The sequence below is a fragment of the Candida jiufengensis genome (genome assembly GCF_024610255.1).
Source record: "Candida jiufengensis strain CBS 10846 chromosome Unknown scaffold6, whole genome shotgun sequence".
Classification (NCBI taxonomy): Eukaryota; Fungi; Ascomycota; class Pichiomycetes; order Serinales; family Debaryomycetaceae; genus Lodderomyces; species Lodderomyces jiufengensis.
Genome location: NW_026261557.1, coordinates 329,442 through 351,092, shown reverse-complemented (window position 1 = coordinate 351,092; position 21,651 = coordinate 329,442). Strand labels below are relative to the sequence as shown.

Sequence of the window (21,651 nt, the reverse complement as noted above, 5' to 3'; positions counted from 1 at the left end):
ACATCATTCAGATGAATTGGTAGTTTCAAAGGTAGAATTGGAAGTCCAATATTTTCGAGCTCTGTCTTTTTTAAAGTCACCACAACTCAACGTTTAGTATTAGAGATAGGTCTTAAAACCAAGTAGGACTACTCAATTACTCATTTTGAAAAAACAAGCTCATTTTATACCTTTGATTAATAGCTACATCAATTTGAGTCATACCTCGACACAAATCATCTAACGGCTTGATTTAATATACGAAGATCTAAATCTCTTCCAAAAGATATGTAGATTTTTATTTATCTGCACCAAAAAAAAAAAAGTTTAAATTTTGAAAAATTTAGTCATCTCTGATCAAAGTTAATGCAAATATTGAGATTGTTTTCAATTACAACCAAAAATATTGCATATAAATCCCTTTCATCATCAAAGATAAGATTCATACAACATAGATCAATCATGTCATCAGTCAGTACAATAACTCAAGAATTGGAAAAATTGGGTTTGCAACAACCAAAATCAGTTAAAGAGTCATTTCCAAATTATAATATTATTGACGTTTTCAGAAATTACATAGCAGATGAATTAAATCGTATATCTGAAGTAGATAAAGATACTATATATCAAGCATTAGATAATACAAAGACTTTAGATCAAGGTGATGTAATTATACCAATACCAAAATTAAAATTAAAAGGAATTAATCCAAATGAAAAATCAAAAGAATGGGCTGAAAAATTTGATAAAGGGAAATTTATAAGTGAAATAAAATCACAAGGTGTATTTTTGCAATTTTTTTTCAATAAACATGTATTATTTGATTTAACTATAAATGATGTATTGAAAAGAAAACAAGATTATGGATATTTACCATTAGGTGAAGGTAAGAAAGTTATAGTTGAATTTTCTTCACCAAATATTGCAAAACCATTCCATGCTGGTCATTTAAGATCTACTATTATTGGTGGATTTATCTCAAATTTATATGAAAAAATCGGCTGGGAAGTTAAAAGATTTAATTATTTAGGAGATTGGGGGAAACAATTTGGTTTATTAGCTGTTGGATTTGAAAAATATGGATCAGAAGAACAATTAGCTAAAGACCCAATTAATCACTTATTTGAAGTATACGTTAAAATTAATAATGATGTTAGAAATGAAACAAGTGAAACAATTGGAGAATCCGGAGAATTTGATGCATCAGAACAAGATGAAAAAAAAATTCAATCATCTACTAACGAAGAAGCTAGACAATTTTTTAGAAGAATGGAAGATGGTGATGAGTCAGCATTAAAAATTTGGAAAAGATTTAGAGATTTATCTATTGAAAGATATATTGATACATATGCAAGATTAAATATTCAATATGATGTTTATTCAGGTGAATCACAAGTTCCACATGAAACCATGAAAAATGCAACTAAACAATTTGAAGAAAAAGGATTAATACATGTTGATCGTGGAGCTAAATTAATTGATTTAACTAAATTCAATAAAAAATTAGGTAAAGCATTAGTTGAAAAATCAGATGGTACATCACTTTATTTAACTCGTGATGTTGGAGAAGCAATGAAACGTTATGAAACATATAAATTTGATAAAATGATTTATGTAGTAGCATCACAACAAGATTTACATTGTGCACAATTCTTTGAGATTTTAAAACAAATGGGATTAGAATGGGCTAATAATTTAGAACATATAAATTTTGGTATGGTTCAAGGAATGTCTACTAGAAAAGGTAATGTTGTTTTCCTTGATAACATTTTACAAGAAACTAAAGAAAAAATGCATGAAGTTATGAAAAAAAATGAAGAAAAATATAAACAAATTGAAGAACCTGATAAAATTGCTGATTTAATTGGTATATCAGCAGTAATGATACAAGATTTCCAATCCAAAAGAATTTTAAATTATGAATTTAAATGGGATAGAATGACATCTTTCGAAGGTGATACTGGTCCATATTTACAATATGCTCATTCAAGATTATGTTCAGTTCAAAGAAAATCAAATATAAGTGAAGAAGAATTAGAAAGTGCAAATTTCGATTTATTAGTTGAACCATGTGCATCTAATTTAATCAGAACTATTGCTCAATATCCAGATGTTATTAAAAAGACAACAAAAAATATGGAAGCATCAACTATTGTAACTTATTTATTTAATTTAACTCATATTGTTTCACAATGTTATGATATATTATGGGTTGCAGGTCAAGAAAAAGATATTGCTATTGCAAGATTAGCATTATATGCATCTGCAAAACAAGTATTAAATAATGGTATGAAATTATTAGGTTTAACTCCAGTTGAAAGAATGTAAAAAATTTGTATGTATATATAAAGTATATTTTTATAAATTAATAGATATAAAACGTTGTTTTATTTCGGTACCGTTAAAAATGGCTGCAAAATATAAAAAATTGTAGTGTATTCTAAACCAATTAAAAATAGCAATTAATTTATTATTCACTATGTACTATAATAGTTTTTCAGAATTTCCGCACAACCCCCTCCATTTCAATTTCAATTTCTAATTAAATGATCCACAGATTCAATTATTAAAAAAATATAATATTTTCCAACTAGTATTTCTTTTTAAAAAGTCAATTATAATATATATTCATCTATCAAATTGATATCAAACAAAAATGCTTAAATTAGCTTCAAGAAATTTATTTAAAGCATCTACTTCATCAATTGCAAAACCAACCACAATTGCATCTATTGGTTCAATTAGAACAAAATATTCATTACCAGAATTAGATTTTGAATTAGATGCATTAGAACCATATATTAGTGGACAAATTAATGAATTACATTATAATAAACATCATAAAACATATGTTGAAAATTTAAATAAATCAATTGAAACTGCTGTAGAAGCTAAATCCAAGGGAGAAATTAAAAAATTAATTGCATTACAAAAAGCTATTAATTTTAATGGTGGAGGTTATGTAAATCATTGTTTATGGTGGAAAAATTTAGCACCTCAATCAAATGGTGGTGGTCAATTACCTTCTGAAGATTCATCATTAGGTAAACAAATTATAAAACAATATGGATCATTTGAAAAATTAATTGATTTAATTAATTCAAAATTAGCAGGAATTCAAGGTTCTGGTTGGGCTTTTTTAGTTAAAAATAAAGAAAATGGTGGTGATTTAGAAATTATTACTACTGCTAATCAAGATACTATAACTGATCCAAATTTAATTCCTTTAATTGCTATTGATGCTTGGGAACATGCTTATTATTTACAATATCAAAATGTTAAAGCTGATTATTTTAAAGCTCTTTGGAATGTTATTAATTGGAAAGAAGCTGAAAGAAGATTTGAATTTTAAAATAAATTGGAAAAATTTAAAACCTAAATTATGTTAGTGTTTTAGTGATTTAACAACTATCGTTTGTCCTTATTTTTTATTTATATTATTTAACAATAATTTATCTCTTACATGTTATAGATTCTCAGTATATAAAAATTTTATTGAATTAAAAAACTATAAAACCATGAAACTCTAAATATCAAATTCCTATAAAAAGTGATCATAAACCGTATTAAATTATATATATAACTAATGGTCTGTCTAAGCTTTTCCAGATGCAAATTCTCCAATTAAACCCAAAACACCAGTAAATGTATGCCAATAACTGAAAAATATACCTGGTCCATTAACTGGTACATTACCATTTCTTGTAAACCAAACATTACCAGCATAACTTTGTTGTGAAGTTTTAATCAACAGATCTTTTGCATTTGAATGTGGTGGATACCTTGCTTTAACCATAAAATCATTCCATAATTTTTGTTCCATTGTAGTTCTTTCATGAGTAAAATGTCTAAATGAGAATTTTCCATGATATGATCCATAACCGGATTCTCCAATACCACCAAATGGTGCATTAATTAAAGCAACATGCATTAATACATCATTAATAATTGTACCACCTGATCTAACACTTGTTAAAATTTGATTCAATTGTTTATTATATTGTCTTGATGTTGAACCAGATGTAAAAATATATTGAGCTAATGGAGTATCATGTTGTCTAACAACTTCAGAAATAGCAGTTGATAAATTATCATATTCAATAATTGGTAATATTGGACCAAAAATTTCTTGTTGCATAGTTGAATCTGAAAATTTAACATTATCAATAACAGTTGGTGGAATAAATCTTGATTTTGAATCAACTTTATTTATTCCACCAACAACAACATCACCTTTTGATGAATCAATCATTTTAACTAAATTACTAAAAGCACGATCATGAATTATATGAGTAAAATTTGGATCTTTTTCATTTAAATTTGGATAAAATTCTTCATTTAAAATTTTAACTAACAAAGAAACAAATTTTGAATGTAATTTAGTTGGCACTAATACATAATCTACTGCAACACAAGTTTGACCAGCATTTGTAAATCTACCCCATGCAATTCTTCTTGCAACAATTTCTAAATCTTTATCAGTTAAATCATCTAATACAAAAGCTGGTGATTTCCCACCTAATTCTAAAATAACAGGAGTTAAATTTTCTGCTGCCTTTTTAGCAACAATTCTACCAACTGTACCATTACCAGTATACATAATTTTATCAAATTTTTGATTTAATAATTCAGTGGTTTCTGGAATACCACCATTAACAGCAAAAAATATATCTTTATCTAAAGCTTTTGTTAAAATTTCAGTAAATAATTTTGAAAAATTTGGTGTTGCTTCTGATTGTTTTAAAACAACACAATTACCACCTGCAATTGCTCCAATAACAGCAGAAAAACTTAAAAAAAATGGATAATTAAATGGTGATATAATTAAAACAACTCCCAAAGGAATTCTTTCAATATAAATTGGATTTGTTTTTAAAGTTATTGGTAAATCAGTAACTTTTTCAGGTTTTAACCATTCATGTAAACTTGCCATTGTATGAACTAATTCATTAATTCCACCTAATAATTCTAAATTTTTTGTTTCACTTGGAACTCTACCAAAATCAGCTTCTAAAGCTTCACAAATTTCATCAACATTATCATTAATTGCAAAATATAAATTTCTTAATTGATTTAATCTAAATTGAATATCATGAGTCTTTTGTTTATTAATAAATGAATCAGTTAAATGATTAATTCCTTTTGATATTGAATCAATTGGTGTATACCATGAATTTGGATTTTCAATTTCTGCATATGATTCATCAATCTTTGATGGTGGTGACATTTTAATGAGACTTAGATCTTATAGATATATAGATATAGAAATAATAAGTTATCAATTAAATCTAAGATATATGAATAAATATATTATTATTTAATTGATTAAATCCCCTTTTTTTGAAATATTATTTATTATTTTGTATTATATTATAATTTTTGGTTTCAAAAAATTTCACAGTCTTTTTATTTTTTTTAAATTAACAACTTTCCTCCCCCGCAAAAAAAGGATAACGGATATAAAAGAATTTTGACAACACATATTACGTAATCAATTACATAATATTAACTATTAATTAATAATGAAAAAGGATAAATTTAAAATTTAAATTTGAATACAAAAGGACTTACCAATCATTAAACAATTTTAAAAAACGTTTTTGATTGTTGAAAAGCCAATCAACTATTCAAAGTTATATCTTTAAATGTTGATGGAAATATAATAAAGTTTAATATTAATTTGTTTTGTCCATTATTTCAACGCAATTCTTATGGATAATTTATATTGATGTACAAGGAAATTTTGCAATTAATTTTATTTATCCGTTGTAAAGTCTAGTTTCCTTTACTTACAATTTAAACCATTTACCCTTCAATTATTTCTAATTTGTTTAATGTGACTATCACGTTGTATACGACTTGTATAGTTCAGACAGATACTTTACAAGAAAAATTGATGGGGATCAATGGGCACAACATTGGTCTGTATTTCTGAGTTAATTTCTGAAGCTTTTTGCTTTCTTAGATGACTTTTTGTAGACTGTAGATTTAAGTAACTTATGTCTATAACGATAATTTAATGAGATAACTTTTTAAAAAACTGGAAAGATGTCAATAAAGAGATCTGAACTGAAACACATCATTTTGTGAATGGTGATAACAATAAAATCAATCTTCACTTCACAAATCTCCAAATTTAAAAATTTTAGGAAATTTTTGCTGCAAAATAATTTGATTGTTTTGTGTGAAAATTTGTTTCATGTTCTAAGTATATGAAGTCAAAGATTAAAATCAGATTTATTAGAAAGTAACTGAATAATTACAACATCATATCAGGTTCTTATACTCGAAGTCTGAATTATCAGTATATTTTCCGTCTTTTAAAAATGTCATAAAATTTAAGAAATATTACATTTGTTTCAGTTGTTTAATTAATTTATACGATAATACATTTAAGATGGACAAGAAAAAATTATTAAGATCTTTTTATGCACCGTCAAATATATAATCATATAATCAATTTTGATCTCATTTAATTTTTATTTTTTAATGATCTGGTTGGCAAAATCTTTCAATGTTACTCGTTCAATAAATAACAAATAAATCTTATTGTATATTTCTAATAGTTTATAATTGCTATTAATGAAAACAAAAATTTTTAGATACAGAGCCGTGTATATATTAAGACAAAATTTTAGAAAATAATACTGACAAAAAATACGGATAGTTTATTTGCAATCTTTCCCATTTAGTGAGTATTTTCACGATAAAATAGGTTGTTAAAAAAAAAACAACGGGATAAATTATTGAAAAAATCCTTTAACTTTCAAAGAAGCTAGAATATCAGTATAATAGTTAGAAACTTAATGTTAAGAATATAAAATTTTTTTGTTCTAATTTTTGTACCAAAAAATGAAGATGTTTAACTTAAAGTATTGTGTGATTTTTTTTCTCGAAGTAGAAATAGTACTGAAGTTTATTACTAGTGGCGAATAAGTTTTTAGAAAAAGTAATTTAAGGGATCATCACCATTAATATTAGTAGTGATATGGTCACTCCATTTAAAGAATAACATGGCCCTTCATTCTAGTATCTAAGGTCATTAAAAACATTTAATTCTTTTTATTTCTTTCTTTCTTTCTTTCTTTCTTTCATTTCTTATCAATTTATAATATAATAATATTAAACATACGTAGTAAATAAATAAATAAAATGTATGAGATAATAAAACATTTCTTAATAAAATAAAAAAAAAAGAAAGTTTAAAAATAAAAAAGTAAGTAAGTAAAAAAATAGAAATTCTCTTTTTTTTTTTTATATAGAAATTTTATTACTAATTTATTTCTATCATTAAAATAAAACTAATTTAAAATTTTTAATTTAACAACCAAATAATTAGAATCATTATATTTTCATCACTTATTCATAAACCTTCACTTCATTTATATTAATACAACAATTTATAATCAATTATATTACATAGCTAACTTTTCATTTCCAATTGTTTAATTCCTTTTGTTTGAATTTTTTTTTATTTTATTTATTATTTTAATCATCATATTACATATCAATAATATCAACTAATGTCAACATCCTCGATATCAACTACTCCGAACACATCTCAGGGACCTAGTGGTCAACGTCAAGAAGAATCAACTGTAAAAGTCAATTTATCAAACTTGAATGATCCGATTTTAAATTTTCTTCATCAACCAACGCCAACCAAACCAAATTCACTGAGCAAAAATGATTTAATCGATAATCAAAATGGTAAAGATAAAGCCAAATCACAATCACAATCACAATCACTATCACAATCACAATCACAGTCCTCTTCAACTAGTCAATTATCAAAAGATAAAAAGCTACCTTCACTTGTAGTTAAACAAGATCATAATTTAAAATCATGCTTATCACAATCATCACCAAATGGTGAACATACAAATAATATTCCATCAATAGATCATCAATTTAATTCAAATCAACATCCTCAGTTCATATCGAATGATAATATAGCTCCTAATAAACATGGATTAATATCAGGAGAAGATTATGCAAGTGTTGGTCATTCAAATTTTACTCCAATAATTTCATCACAAGGAAGTATATCATCTTCAGTTACTTCACCCCAACAGTCAGCTAGGAACCCTACATCTCCTCCAATCTCATCACCGCTTATAGGTTTAAATCATCAATCACCACCGATTTCACAACAACAATCACAACAAAACCAAAATCAACCTCAAACTCAACCTCAACCTCATCCTCCAGTATCAAGAATGAATTCTTTAAGATATTCTAAAATTGATGATAAAAAATTTATTGAAACTACAAGACAGTTATCAAATAATAATTCTGAAGAAAAATTACAAAGCTTGGATGATTCACTAACTCCAACTGATGATAATAAATTACATTTATTAATTGGAATAAGTGGATGTGTGTCAATACATAAAAATATTTTTTTAATTATTGAAAAATTATTTGAATTATATACTCATGATAATTTAGAAATTCAAGTTGTATTAACAAAATCAGCTGAATATATTTTACTGGAAAAATTACATAGATTAAATGAAATGGGAGTTAAAGTATGGTTTAGTGATGATGGTGAAAAATACTTTTTAACTTCACCTTTTCAAAAAGTTTATTCAAAAGCTGTTGCAACTGGTAATAAAAAATTAATAACTCCTCAAATTATGCAACAATATAGTTTAGCTTATGATTTACAAAGATGGACTGATGTCTTATTATTAGCTCCATTATCTGCAAATACAATGGCAAAATTAATTAATGGATTAGCAGATAATTTATTAACTGATATTTTACATGTTTGGCCAATACCTTTAATTCATCATATATCAGATTCAATAAATTCTCCACCTCAACAAATTTCACTGGGAGCAGCCTCTATTGCCGGCTCAGTTTCAGCCTCAGTTACTAATTCAGCTTCAAATTCTGGAACTGAAAAGAAAGATACTACTATAATATCAAATAATTTAATTGCACCAAAACCAATAGTTGCAGCATTAGCATTAACAAATTCAATGTATTCTCATCCAATCACTAAAAAACAATTGGGATTATTACAAGAAACTTATCCAAATATGAGTATTTTGAAACCAGTTGAGAAATGCGTTGATATGGATGGTAATATTGCGATGGGTGGTATGAGATCATGGAGAGAAGTTGTTGATTTTGTATCTAAAAAATTAGGTCCACCACCACCTGATGATGAAGAGGAACAATACAATGAAGATAATGAGGATGATGATGAGGAAGATGAAGATGAAGAAGAAGAGGAGGAAGTGGAAGTTGTTGAAACAAGTACTAAACCAGAAATAAAACAATCATCGAAAGATCAAACTAGTGCTGTTCTTGAAAAATCACCGAAACGTATAAAATCACCATCATTATCACAACCTAAAAAGCTAGAAGTTCACAATGAAGGAGAAAAAATATCATCAATTATAAGTAATGAACCAACCGTTAATAATGAATTAAATGATCAAATCAATTCAACATCATCATTATCATCAACTACAAAATCGTATCCATTATCAAGCACTAATAAACAACAACAACAAGATAAAGATAATTGCTGCACAAGAAGAAGAGGTAATACAATAACTAAAAAGGAATTAGCAGAGCATGAAAAATTGGCAAGTCAAAATGCTATATTAAATTCTGGTATTGGTGTAATCCATGAAGCTTAAATAGTATATAGTATATAGTCAAATATATACAACAAAGATGCAACTTTATACTCTTAAAAAAAAAACGCTGAAGCATTATCAAAGTTATTGTGATTTGCCTGTAAACATTTCCTATTCTAAAGTTCCACCTTCATTGAATGATCCATCAGAATTAAACGTTTACTAAGTGTTCCCAACCGCCAGCAAGTCAAGCACAAGAGTCGACCCAAATTAATCAAAATCAATTTTCGTGGTGCTGGCCTCAATCTTTCAACTGTTTAACCGATAATTTCTCATTAAAACAATTAAACCATAAATCTAATTTATAATCCTTAAAACCCCAGATTGTATTTGTTCATCTTTGTAACCCCTTTGTTTTCTGGACTAACTTTTTTTTGCAACAAATCAAAAAACGGTTTTATTTACATTTTTTGCGGAGTTTTTCAATTGATTAACCCAAAGCAAAAAAAAATGAAGTTATTCGACTACAACAAAGATTCATTCTCGAAAGTTACATATAATATAGGAGGGATAGATACTCATGTATATAACTCAGACATTTTAACACCATACATTGAATCATTCAATAATGAATTACAACATCCAACTCATGAAATTCCAATTAATGTTTTATATTTATTACATCAAAGACAAGGAGATTATAAATATACTGAATCAATAGCTTATAATATTTTAGAACAATTTTATTCTAAAAAATCAAATTTAGAAACTGGTGATATTCCATTAATTTGTGTTACTTTTGATTTAAGAAATCATGGATCAAGAGAAATAGATTCTTTAAAGAATCATGGTTGGGACAAGAATAAAACTCATGGAGTTGATATGATAAGTTCTATAATGGGTAATGTTATTGATTTAAAATTAATTATTGATTTTTTACCAACTTATTTAAATTTAGATTCTTTATTAAATTTAGATTTTAAACAAAGAAATACTCATTACAAGATTAAATTTGAAAATATTATTAGTGGTTATCTGTTAGGTGCTCATACAATTTTTAGATTCATTAATGAATATCCAAATTTAATCAAGATTATAAACCCCGTTGTTGGATGTATTGATTTATCTTCATTATTAATCAATAGATTGAAAAAAAATTCAATAAATTCATCAGATTATGATAAAAAATGGTTTTATTATAATTATGAAGAATTAAATCTTACAAAAGAAGAACAACAGAAATATCCACAAACTTTACATAATTTGTTACAAAGACAAGATTTAAATATTTTTGAAAATTTCCCCATGCATCAAATAAAGATGTTTGCAAGTTTTGGTAATGAAGATACTTTAGTTCCTCCAAAATTAAGTTCTGTATGGTGTGATTCTTATTTGAATACTAATGATGATACTGAAATTTTTATTGAAAAGGGAATGGGACATGATGTAAGTGATGAAATGATTGATAAATTTACTACTTGGTTAGTTAAAAATATTTAAATTATAATCATATAGTAAAATGATAAAAAACCTTAAGTTCGTAATAACAATTACTAAAGTATGATTTTTTTTCAAAGATTCAGTATTTATATGTTTAGTTTTATCTATGCGATCTGTTTGCCTGATAATTGTAGTATCTATTGATGAGAATAGACTAATAAATTAGTAAAACAACCATCAGGTTGTAGTATAATATTTTGTTTTAAATTGAGTGTCTAGATTTTTCAAAGTCGGCAAATTTAGTTTTATAATTCCGGAAAATTGAGACAAGCGGAAATTAATTTTTTGCATTTTGTCTCTCACTTCAAAAAAATATCCCACTTCAAAATTATTTTTTAAGGCACTTAAATATGCGAAGGTCATGGGGTGTATAATTATGGGGGTGTTAATTTAGAAAAATATTTCATCCCAAAATTTTAAATAAAGTAAACTTAATAAACAAATTGTTGATAATTTATTAAATTTAATAATCAATTTATTTTTTATATAAAATTGATTGGATAATAAATTGTATTTCATTTTTTTAATCTTAATCGTCGTAAATTAAAAGACAATTCTAAATTTGATTACAATTCTAAATTAATAGATTACACCTACTAATTGAATCAGGTTAAAATTACTAAATATAAAAATTGTGATAGAATGGATCAAGCAAAAGATTTTGTTTAAGCGATCATTCGTAGATAAAGAACTTTTCAACATATTCTAAAGCTTTTGGTAGCGCCTTTTCATAGTATTTGAACTAAAAATTGGAAAAATTTTTTTTTGGTTGTATCGTATCATAGTTAATTATGTAACGGGAATATGATATACCCTTTGGTAAAAATTTGATGAAGAAAAAAATAAAAAATAAAAACAATTTTAAAATTTTAAAATTAAAAAAATAAAATTTTTAAAACAAAGAGAAATTTTTAAAACTTTAAGAAAAAAAAATAAAAAAATAAAAAAAAAAAAATATTGCGTGTAACAAGCAAAAAAATTGAACAAATTTATAATTAGTTCATTAAATTATTAATTTATAATTTCATTTATACTTGATAGATAAATTTAAAATCATTCAATCAAACTAGTTAATTATATTCATCATCTATCTAATATATGTATCATCATGTCGGTATATAATCAAAGAAATCATCAAACTCGTCTTAATGAATTATTAGATGCTATTAAATCTGAATTTGATTATGCATTAAATGAAGCAACAAGTTTTAAAAAAATTGAAGATGAATATCATTTAAAATATTCTCAACAAAATACAGAATTACAACAAATTAGACAAACTGTTTATGAATTGGAAATGGCTCATAGAAAAATTAAAGAAGCTTATGAAGAAGAAATTTTAAGATTAAAAACTGAATTAGAAAATAGAGATAGACAAATGAAGAATGGTTATCAACAACAACAACAACAACAAGTACAGCAACAACAACAACAACAAGTTCAACAACAGCAACAACAACAACAACAGCAGCAACAAGCTCCTCCACCACCTCAACAACAACAACAGCAACCACCACCTCAACAGCAACAACAACCACCACCACCTCAATCACAGCCTCAACAAACTCCTCAACAACAACCTCCACAACCACAACAACAGCAGAATCAAGTCCCTCAATCACAACAACAACAACCTCAACCACCACAACAACAACCAGCCCCACCACAACCTCAACAAAATCAACAATCATCTACACCAGTTGTTCCACCATCAAGTGCATTGACTATAATTGATAAATCTCAATATATTGTAAATCCAGCACAAAAAGCAGGTCATGTTAAAGAAATTCCACCATATTTATCAGATTTAGATGTTGCAAAAGCAAATCCGGATTTTAAAAAACAAAATCTTGATTATTATGTATTATATAATCCAGCTTTTGCTAGAGATTTAGATGTTGATTTAATTCATTCATTAGATCATTCTTCAGTTGTATGTTGTGTTAGATTTTCAAAAGATGGTAAATATATTGCTACTGGTTGTAATAAAACTACTCAAGTTTTCAATGTAGAAACTGGTGAACTAGTTGCTAAATTAATTGATGATTCTTCATCAAATGAAACAAAAGAAGAAGATGCTCCTTCATCGAATGGTGATTTATATATAAGATCTGTTTGTTTTTCACCAGATGGTAAATTATTAGCTACAGGTGCAGAAGATAAATTAATTAGAATTTGGGATTTAAATACTAAAAGAATTATAAAAGTTTTAAGAGGTCATGAACAAGATATTTATTCATTAGATTTTTTCCCAGATGGTGATAGATTAGTTTCTGGTTCAGGTGATAGATCAGTTAGAATTTGGAGTTTAAGATCTTCTCAATGTACTTTAACTTTAAGTATAGAAGATGGTGTAACAACAGTTGCTGTATCACCAGATGGTAAATTAATTGCTGCTGGTTCATTAGATAGAACAGTTAGAGTTTGGGATTCAACTACTGGATTTTTAGTTGAAAGATTGGATTCAGGTAATGAAAGTGGTAATGGACATGAAGATTCGGTTTATTCAGTTGCTTTTTCAAATAATGGTCATCAAATTGCAAGTGGTTCATTAGATAGAACTGTAAAATTATGGAATTTAGAAGGAAAATCTGATAAAAATTCAAGTTGTGAAGCTACTTATATTGGTCATAAAGATTTTGTTTTATCAGTTTGTTGTACTCCAAATAATGAATATATTTTATCAGGTTCAAAAGATAGAGGTGTTATATTTTGGGATCAAGCTTCGGGTAATCCTTTATTAATGTTACAAGGTCATCGTAATTCAGTTATATCTGTTGCTGTATCATCTAATTCTCAAGGCACAGAAGGTATATTTGCAACAGGTTCAGGTGATTGTAAAGCAAGAATTTGGAAATGGAGTAGAAAATAAATTGTATAAAAGATGTAAAAAAGAAAAGAGGATTAAAAAAAAAAAATGAAAAATAACCAAAAAGCTGAAACATTTAAAAATATTGTTTATTTTTATATTTTTGTATTAGTAGTATCAATAAGTAATTATAATATAATTAATCAAGTTAATTCAAAAACTATCTATCTCCATTTAGTTTACTCTTGTTTAATTAATACTTTAAAATTGAACGTGTTGCATTTCTCTGAAACTGTCTCGTTAAAAATCAATGTGAAAAATAAATAAATAGAAAAAAATATTCTGAAAAATATATACGAGAGTATCAATTTTTTACAACCAAATCTAAAAATGACCATATATCAGGCTTCAGTAACTGCTCCTGTAAATATAGCGGTAAGTTTCTAGTCCAATTAATAAAATTTTTGTACATTAATGATACTAACTCAATTTCAAGACTCTCAAATATTGGGGTAAGAGAGATAAAGATTTAAATTTACCAACAAATTCATCAATTTCAGTAACATTATCACAAAATGATTTAAGAACATTAACTACTGCATCATGTTCTTCTGATTTTAAAGAAGATAAATTATGGTTGAATGGTAAAAATGAAAATTTACAAACTCCAAGAACTCAAGCATGTTTAAAAGATTTAAGAAAATTGAGATTTGAATTAGAAGAATCAAATTCAAATTTACCAAAAATTTCAAATTTAAATTTACATATAGTATCAGAAAATAATTTCCCAACTGCTGCAGGATTAGCTTCATCTGCAGCTGGTTTTGCTGCTTTAATTTCATCAATTGCAAAATTATATAAATTACCACAAGATATGTCAGAATTAAGTAAAATTGCAAGAAAAGGGTCCGGATCAGCTTGTAGATCATTATTTGGAGGATTTGTTGCTTGGGAAATGGGAAATTTAGAAAATGGTGAAGACTCAAAAGCTATTGAAATTGCTTCCATAAATCATTGGCCAAGTTTAAAAGCTATTATTTTAGTTGTTTCAGATGATAAAAAAGATACTCCATCTACTTCAGGTATGCAATTAACTGTAAAAACATCAGATTTATTTAATTATAGAATTAAAGAAGTTGTACCTAAAAGATTTGAAGAAATGAAAAAATCAATATTAAATAAAGATTTCCCAAAATTTGCTGAATTAACAATGAAAGATTCTAATCAATTTCATTCTGTTTGTTTAGATTCTTATCCACCAATTTTTTATTTAAATGATACAAGTAAAAAAATTATTAAATTAATTGAAAAAATAAATAGTGATCAAAAAGAACCAATTGCTGCTTATACATTTGATGCCGGTCCAAATGCTGTTATTTATTACGATGAAAAAGATGAAGATACAATTTTAAGTGAAATATATAAATATTTTGGTGATGTTGATGGTTGGAATGATAAAAAATATAAATTTGAACAAAATCAAAAAATTAATGGAGTTTCTAAAGTTATATTAACATCTATTGGTGGAGGTCCAAAACAAGTTGAAGAATCTTTAATCAATGATCAAGGATTGCCTAAATAGATTTTTTAAGGATAGAAACAAATATTGTTGATTGTTTAAAAAAAAAGTTGATATCATTATATATTATTAAAATAGTAGATATATATATACATATATTCTATAAAAAACCTTAATTTTAAGTATTACTATTAATATTACTATTAGAATTATTATATAATAAATTTTTTAATATTTCTTCATTTTTCAGTTCTAAAAATGAATTAATACCATTTTTATATAAATTTAAAGTTAATTCTAATTTTTTAATATAATCATTTTTAAATTTTAAATCATTTTCCATTTTATTTACATTATCTTGTAATTGTAATTGAGCAGTTTTTTTCCTTTGTCTACATTTTGATGCTGCTATTCTATTTCTTTCTAATAATCTTTCCTTTTTCCATGCTGCTGTTCCTGTTATTGGTCCATTATTCGGATTATATATAACTTCATTATTATATATTAATTGATGATTTGGTGGTGGAACCCCTGCTACTGGTGGTGATGAAGGTTTAGGCGGTTGAGGTGGTTGAGGTGGTGCTTGTTGTAAATGTTGTTGATTTGAAGGTGGTAATTGTTGTTGATGTTGAAGCTGATTTTGTGATTGATGGTGCGGTATAGATTGATTTTGTTGTGGTTGATGATGATGTTGAATTGGATGTGGTTGTGGTTGTTGAAGATCATCATGTAGTTGTTGATGAGCTTGTACTAAAGGTTGTTGTTGGTTTGGTGGTGGTTGATGACTACTACTATTAGTATTATTATTATCTATTATAAAACTTGTTTGAGGTCTATTTAATTCATAATCATTAAATCTTTGAGTTAATTCATCATCATCTAAAGAATTATTAAATTCATCATTTTCGAAAAATGCTTCATGATTCATAATTTGACCAATTTGACCATTTGATATAGATATTCTTCTTCTTCTTGGAATACCTTCTGCTGTTGTATAAGGTAACATAAAAGTTGAATCAAATAATGGAGGATTTGTCATTGGATAAGAATTTAAATCAAATGGATTATGTGATGGTAGAATAAAATTTCTTATTGATGAACCTGATGAAGAATTATGACCTGATTCCTTTTTTAAACCCATGATATTGTTTAAATCTTGAGTATTGATACTTTGTTGATGCTGTGAATGTTGTTGATTTGATGGTGGTTGAGGTGGTGCTTGTTGTTGTTGTGAATGTGAATACATTTGGTTAGGATGAGTGGTTTTATTTGATTGCTGTTGAGGTATTTGTTGTTGTTGTTGTTGAATTTTTGAATTTAGTTGTTGTTGTTGTTGTTGTAAAATATTATTAATTTGTTGAGTAGTAGTAGTAGTAGTACTAGTTGGAATATTATTTGATTGTATTGGTAATTGATCATTTAAACCTAATTGTGGTTGTTCAAACGCGATAGGATAATTAGATTGCATTTTGTAAAATATAATTAATTAAACAAGGTAATGTGTTATATAGGAAATTAAAAAATTGAATATTATGGTCTTATTGATTGTATAAAATTCTTTAAATCTGACAATAATAAATTGAATTTCAACTTAATTATATATTAATGAGATTAACTCAGAAAATTTAAAGTTTAATTGAAATAAAGTTTTCTTTCAAATTTCTTTGTACTAAAAAGTTTTAAATTTCAACTAACCAAAATTTGTTTAATTTAATATGTGATTGTATTATTTAAGTTTGAAATTTTATAATTTATCAAAATGAAATGTAAAAGAATCGAGGGATGAATAAGTCAACAATAAACGAAGTTGTAAGATGATGATAATGATAATGATAATGAGATATATATATATATAAAAAAGTATTAAAGTTTGATAAAAGAAATTATTCAAAAGTTTATAAATATATTCTAAATAATTCAAATTTAAAAAGGTCTATTAATTTTAAGTTCTAATTTTTTAATTTATTATTAATAATCAAAAAGAATTTAATTCTAATTTTTTTTTTTCTTTGATTCTTTTTTTTTTTTAAATTTTATTNAAAGTTTTTTTTTTTTTTTTTATTTATTAGTCTACTTAAAAATAATTTTATAGTATTATAATTTTTACGAGATTAGATATATAGATGTAATTACTTATATAATTAATCAATAGATTTAAATAAGATATAATAAAGATCTATACGATACTAAAGAAATGTTAAGAATTGTAGTCATTAATGTCCTAATTGATTTTACTTGTAAAAAAAAAAAAGAAATTAATTATCTGCAATTTTTGAATATATACATATCAATATTACATGTATAATTAAAAAATATAACAGTTTTGGGCTTTAAATCCATATTTATTCATGAATAGGTGATATATGTAAGTTATTTGTTGCTTAGCTCCGAAATTCTATTCTAGATACTAATTTACAAGCACATGCTTCCTTGTTGATATTTTAGTTCACTTTTAAATTGAAATTTCATAATTTCCATTTAGTTGGATATTAAATAAGCTTTTTATTAAAGATATATTAACAAAAGTAAATTTGAAACAAAACTTTAAAAATTAAAGTAAATCCAATTTTTAATTTAAGGCTGGTAAAAATGTTATATTTAATCTTAATTTAAAATATATTTGTGGCATGACGGTAAATATATTAAGCAGTTAACACATTATACATTTGTTAATTCGTATTGTTATATTTCTGAAAAGATAATTTGTTTCTTATTGTATTATTAAGACAGTGATATATCTAAAATTTTGATGATTTTTAAATCGGAGTCAGCTATCCGATTGAAATTTACTAAGAAACAATGCTGAAATTTTCATTTGATTGTATAAGTTTATTAATCCTTTATTGCATAGCTTATCGTATAGTAAGTACTTTATAATCATCATCTATATTACTAATTAAAGTTTTCGCCTTAACGGTTTTTAAAATATCTCTCCGTAAAAATTCTTACCAAAAAAGAACTATTTAAATAAAAAGCAATTATTCTAATTTGGAGTAGACTGAATAATTAGTATCAAAATTAAAGTTTGTAAATTAAAAGTATCTTCAATATAAATAATTGAAAATTTTGGATAATAATTTACTATTTTATAATTTTATTTTTATGCATTTACCGTACATTTTTTTGATTTTTTTATATGATTGCTATCCGAAAAAATTAAAAGATTGGTTCCGAATTCCAGATTCCAGAAATGATAATAATAATAATATGTATGCAATTTTTAAACATTAAATGTAGAGTTAATCTATTGAAATAAATCGAAACAACTTGAAACAACTTGAAACAACAAAGTTCAAATAATTTTTGCATCCAAAAAAGTTTATTATTTACGTTTTAGATTTCCTTCATTTGCATAACCTTAATTTTTCATGCAATGAATTAAACCAATTTGAAAAATTATTATGATAAAAAATGAATTATTAGCCTTAATTTTATAAGTGGACTTGTTGATGTCATAATTATTATAACTCGTAATTTCTTTATTTTTTGGGTTAGTGAAAATCTAACGGTTTTTAGATTTATATTGTATTAATTTTTTTAATTTGATGTAATTGAGTGATTTCAAAGCGTATTTCAAAAAGTACCTATTTTGAAGATCTGGGGTAAATAAGCTTTACGTTGACTGAATTCAAAATTCTTGATATTTATGTGTAAAAAGATTTTGTTGTAGAAAATTGGACTACCAAAAGAGTTTTGGTTGTAAAAAAAAGCTTAAATTTTTGCAACCAAAATTTTAGAGGTTTCAATCTAATCACAAATAATCAAATATCAAATATGAGCTTTACATTTGCTCTAGCTTTATTGATTGTTAAATATAAGCGACAAACTGGTTTGTCATACGAAAGTAAGCAAGACTAAAGGGGATATTAAGTATTAGTTAAAAATTGACTAACAAGACCCTCTTGAAATTTTTGATAAATTATCTGATAAGATAGATAAAGAGATTGAAATACATTTAAAGAAGGTGTTTGGTGTTGAATATTATACTTACAAACTAAGCTTTAATCAAAAGAGAAACATCGAAGTATCATTTCAAATCATTGAGTATTTCTTGAGAGCCAACAAGAACTCAAATTATCATGATACAATTATATCAAAACTTTTGGAAAGAATTCAAAAATATAATAAATTTACAAATAATATTCAAAATCATATTAATAAATATTTGATCATCATTTTGGATGAATCTTGTAATACAAAACATTTAACTATAATAATGGATTTTTTAACAAATTATGAGAACCAAATTATATGTTATTGTTTATCAAATATTTATCAATTAATTGATTTCAAAAAATCTATATTTATAAATCAAACTATAGATAAAATTTTAAAAAATTATCCATTTTTACCATTTAATTCAAATTTAAATCAGGTTAAAAATAAACATAAAATGATTCAATTTTTCATTATTTTATTATTTAAATTAAATCATAATTCTCCAGTGTTTGAATCCCTTTTAATAATGAATAATGATCCTTTTATTTTACATATTTCCATGAATTTTTATTAAATACATAATTAGCACCACTAATTAAAGTAGTTATACCAACAAACCACCCCAAACCTTCAAACATAAGATCTGAAATAATACCTTCTAATAATGGTCTATATACTAAACTTCCAATATATAGCATTTGTAATGCAGTATTAAATTTTCCCAAGAAATTTGGATGTACACTTATTGTTGGAATTTGTCCAATACTTATAAATTTATCAAAAGTTTTAGGTTTTGGTAAACTTTTATATCTATAATAAATTGACATAAAACTTAATAATACATCTCTCCCAATTATTATTGTTGCTATTCCAAACGGTATTGATTGTACATAAGCTAATGATAATGTACATATAGTCATTAAAAATTTATCTGCTAATGGATCAATTATAGATCCAACTATTGATTTCATATTATATTTTCTTGCTATATAACCATCAATAAAATCAGTTATACATGAATATGTAAATAAAGATAATGCTAAAGTTGAGTTCCCTACTGCTATAGAATAACCTATAAATGGAGTCGCTATTATTCTTGTATATGTTAAAATATTGGGTACGGTCCAAATTGAAGGATCAAATAATGGCTTTTTGGCTAATGTTGAAAGTGGAGAAGGTTTTTTTGATTTTGAAGGTTGATTTGTAGAATTATATCGTATTGATAGTATTGATGTTGTAGTTATTGGTGAAATTGACCATTTTGTTGTGAGTTTTATGGAAAATCTAATGGTAGAAGTCCTTATTATTGGATATAATAACATTAAATTTTGAATTGTATACTTTTAGATACTGGATATATCTAAATTTTTCATATTTCTGATTTAACATTGCGCACTTTTATTTGGTTTTACTTAACCACAATCTACTTCATCTTAAGATATTAAATAATGTCTATAATAATACCTGGTGATCAACTTCCAATAGATGCTCAAAACCCACATATCAATACTACAATAGGTCCAGGGATATATAAAATACCCAAAACTCAAGATTTAATACCATCAACTTCAGGATATTTAGAAGTAAATAAACATCAAAATTCACAATCAGCATATATTGAATCAAATACCAAAAGATATATACCACATAATAATGATTTTGTAATAGGAACGATAGTTGGGTCAATAGGTGAATATTACAAAGTATCATTACAAAATTTTTCATCAACTGTTTTACTAAATTTTTTTGCATTCCCAAATACAAATAAAAAAAATAGACCAAATTTAAAAACTGGACAAGTTGTTTATGGAAGAATAGTTAATGATGATAATGATCTGACATTTGAAACTGAAATTGAATGTTTTGATGCTTCTAATAATAGAGAAAGTGGTGGGTTTGGTATATTGGATGATTCAGGATATATTTTCAATGTACCTTTAAACTATGCAAGAGAATTATTATATAATTCCAAATCATCAGTATTGGAAAATTTAGCTAAGAAAGTACAATTTGAAATTGCTATAGGTATAAATGGTAAAATTTGGTTAAAATGTAGTGATGGATTACAACAATTTAAATTAGATAATAATGAACAAGAAATAGAAGATGAAGAAGAAAATTTAAAACAAAAAAATTTTAAAAATTTAAAAGATACTTTAGCTGCTGTGAAATATATACAAAGATGTTCACGTATAACATCAGATAAATTTGAAAATGAATTAAAATTATGTTTCAAAGGTTTATAAAAAAAATATACAAAATATATAATTTTCTCGGTTTCAGATATTTGGAATGATCATCTCTTTTAT

The 21,651-nt window shown here is 25.3% G+C and overlaps 10 protein-coding genes across 10 annotated transcripts; 7 read left to right on the top strand and 3 right to left on the bottom strand. All coding sequences in view use genetic code 12, as the record gives it.

Annotated features, from left to right (window-relative positions):
• Positions 1 to 441: 441 nt before the first annotated feature.
• On the top strand, positions 442 to 2,307 carry KGF54_001241 (arginine--tRNA ligase; the record flags this gene model as incomplete). The annotated part of the gene is made up of 1 exon (XM_051761589.1): positions 442 to 2,307. One exon carries the CDS (start codon positions 442 to 444, stop codon positions 2,305 to 2,307), a length of 1,866 nt encoding a protein of 621 aa, XP_051621637.1.
• Positions 2,308 to 2,635: 328 nt separating this feature from the next.
• On the top strand, positions 2,636 to 3,331 carry SOD2 (superoxide dismutase; the record flags this gene model as incomplete). Its single annotated transcript, XM_051761588.1, has 1 exon — positions 2,636 to 3,331. The coding sequence occupies one exon, from the start codon at positions 2,636 to 2,638 to the stop codon at positions 3,329 to 3,331; it is 696 nt and encodes a 231-aa protein (XP_051621636.1).
• A 243-nt stretch (positions 3,332 to 3,574) lies between these two features.
• KGF54_001239 (hexadecenal dehydrogenase) lies at positions 3,575 to 5,206 on the bottom strand (the record flags this gene model as incomplete). The annotated part of the gene is made up of 1 exon (XM_051761586.1): positions 3,575 to 5,206. The coding sequence occupies one exon, from the start codon at positions 5,204 to 5,206 to the stop codon at positions 3,575 to 3,577; it is 1,632 nt and encodes a 543-aa protein (XP_051621635.1).
• Positions 5,207 to 7,502: 2,296 nt separating this feature from the next.
• On the top strand, positions 7,503 to 9,635 carry KGF54_001238 (flavoprotein; the record flags this gene model as incomplete). Its single annotated transcript, XM_051761585.1, has 1 exon — positions 7,503 to 9,635. One exon carries the CDS (start codon positions 7,503 to 7,505, stop codon positions 9,633 to 9,635), a length of 2,133 nt encoding a protein of 710 aa, XP_051621634.1.
• Positions 9,636 to 10,085: 450 nt separating this feature from the next.
• KGF54_001237 (uncharacterized protein) lies at positions 10,086 to 11,075 on the top strand (the record flags this gene model as incomplete). Its single annotated transcript, XM_051761584.1, has 1 exon — positions 10,086 to 11,075. The coding sequence occupies one exon, from the start codon at positions 10,086 to 10,088 to the stop codon at positions 11,073 to 11,075; it is 990 nt and encodes a 329-aa protein (XP_051621633.1).
• A 1,108-nt stretch (positions 11,076 to 12,183) lies between these two features.
• Positions 12,184 to 13,947, top strand: TUP1 (chromatin-silencing transcriptional regulator; the record flags this gene model as incomplete). The annotated part of the gene is made up of 1 exon (XM_051761583.1): positions 12,184 to 13,947. One exon carries the CDS (start codon positions 12,184 to 12,186, stop codon positions 13,945 to 13,947), a length of 1,764 nt encoding a protein of 587 aa, XP_051621632.1.
• A 327-nt stretch (positions 13,948 to 14,274) lies between these two features.
• MVD (diphosphomevalonate decarboxylase) lies at positions 14,275 to 15,466 on the top strand (the record flags this gene model as incomplete). Its single annotated transcript, XM_051761582.1, has 2 exons — positions 14,275 to 14,319; positions 14,381 to 15,466. The coding sequence occupies 2 exons, from the start codon at positions 14,275 to 14,277 to the stop codon at positions 15,464 to 15,466; spliced, it is 1,131 nt and encodes a 376-aa protein (XP_051621631.1).
• Positions 15,467 to 15,581: 115 nt separating this feature from the next.
• On the bottom strand, positions 15,582 to 16,871 carry RCA1 (Rca1p; the record flags this gene model as incomplete). The annotated part of the gene is made up of 1 exon (XM_051761581.1): positions 15,582 to 16,871. One exon carries the CDS (start codon positions 16,869 to 16,871, stop codon positions 15,582 to 15,584), a length of 1,290 nt encoding a protein of 429 aa, XP_051621630.1.
• A 3,013-nt stretch (positions 16,872 to 19,884) lies between these two features.
• Positions 19,885 to 20,664, bottom strand: KGF54_001233 (cardiolipin synthase; the record flags this gene model as incomplete). The annotated part of the gene is made up of 1 exon (XM_051761580.1): positions 19,885 to 20,664. One exon carries the CDS (start codon positions 20,662 to 20,664, stop codon positions 19,885 to 19,887), a length of 780 nt encoding a protein of 259 aa, XP_051621629.1.
• A 126-nt stretch (positions 20,665 to 20,790) lies between these two features.
• KGF54_001232 (exosome non-catalytic core subunit) lies at positions 20,791 to 21,588 on the top strand (the record flags this gene model as incomplete). Its single annotated transcript, XM_051761579.1, has 1 exon — positions 20,791 to 21,588. One exon carries the CDS (start codon positions 20,791 to 20,793, stop codon positions 21,586 to 21,588), a length of 798 nt encoding a protein of 265 aa, XP_051621628.1.
• Between the last annotated feature and the right edge of the window lie 63 nt (positions 21,589 to 21,651).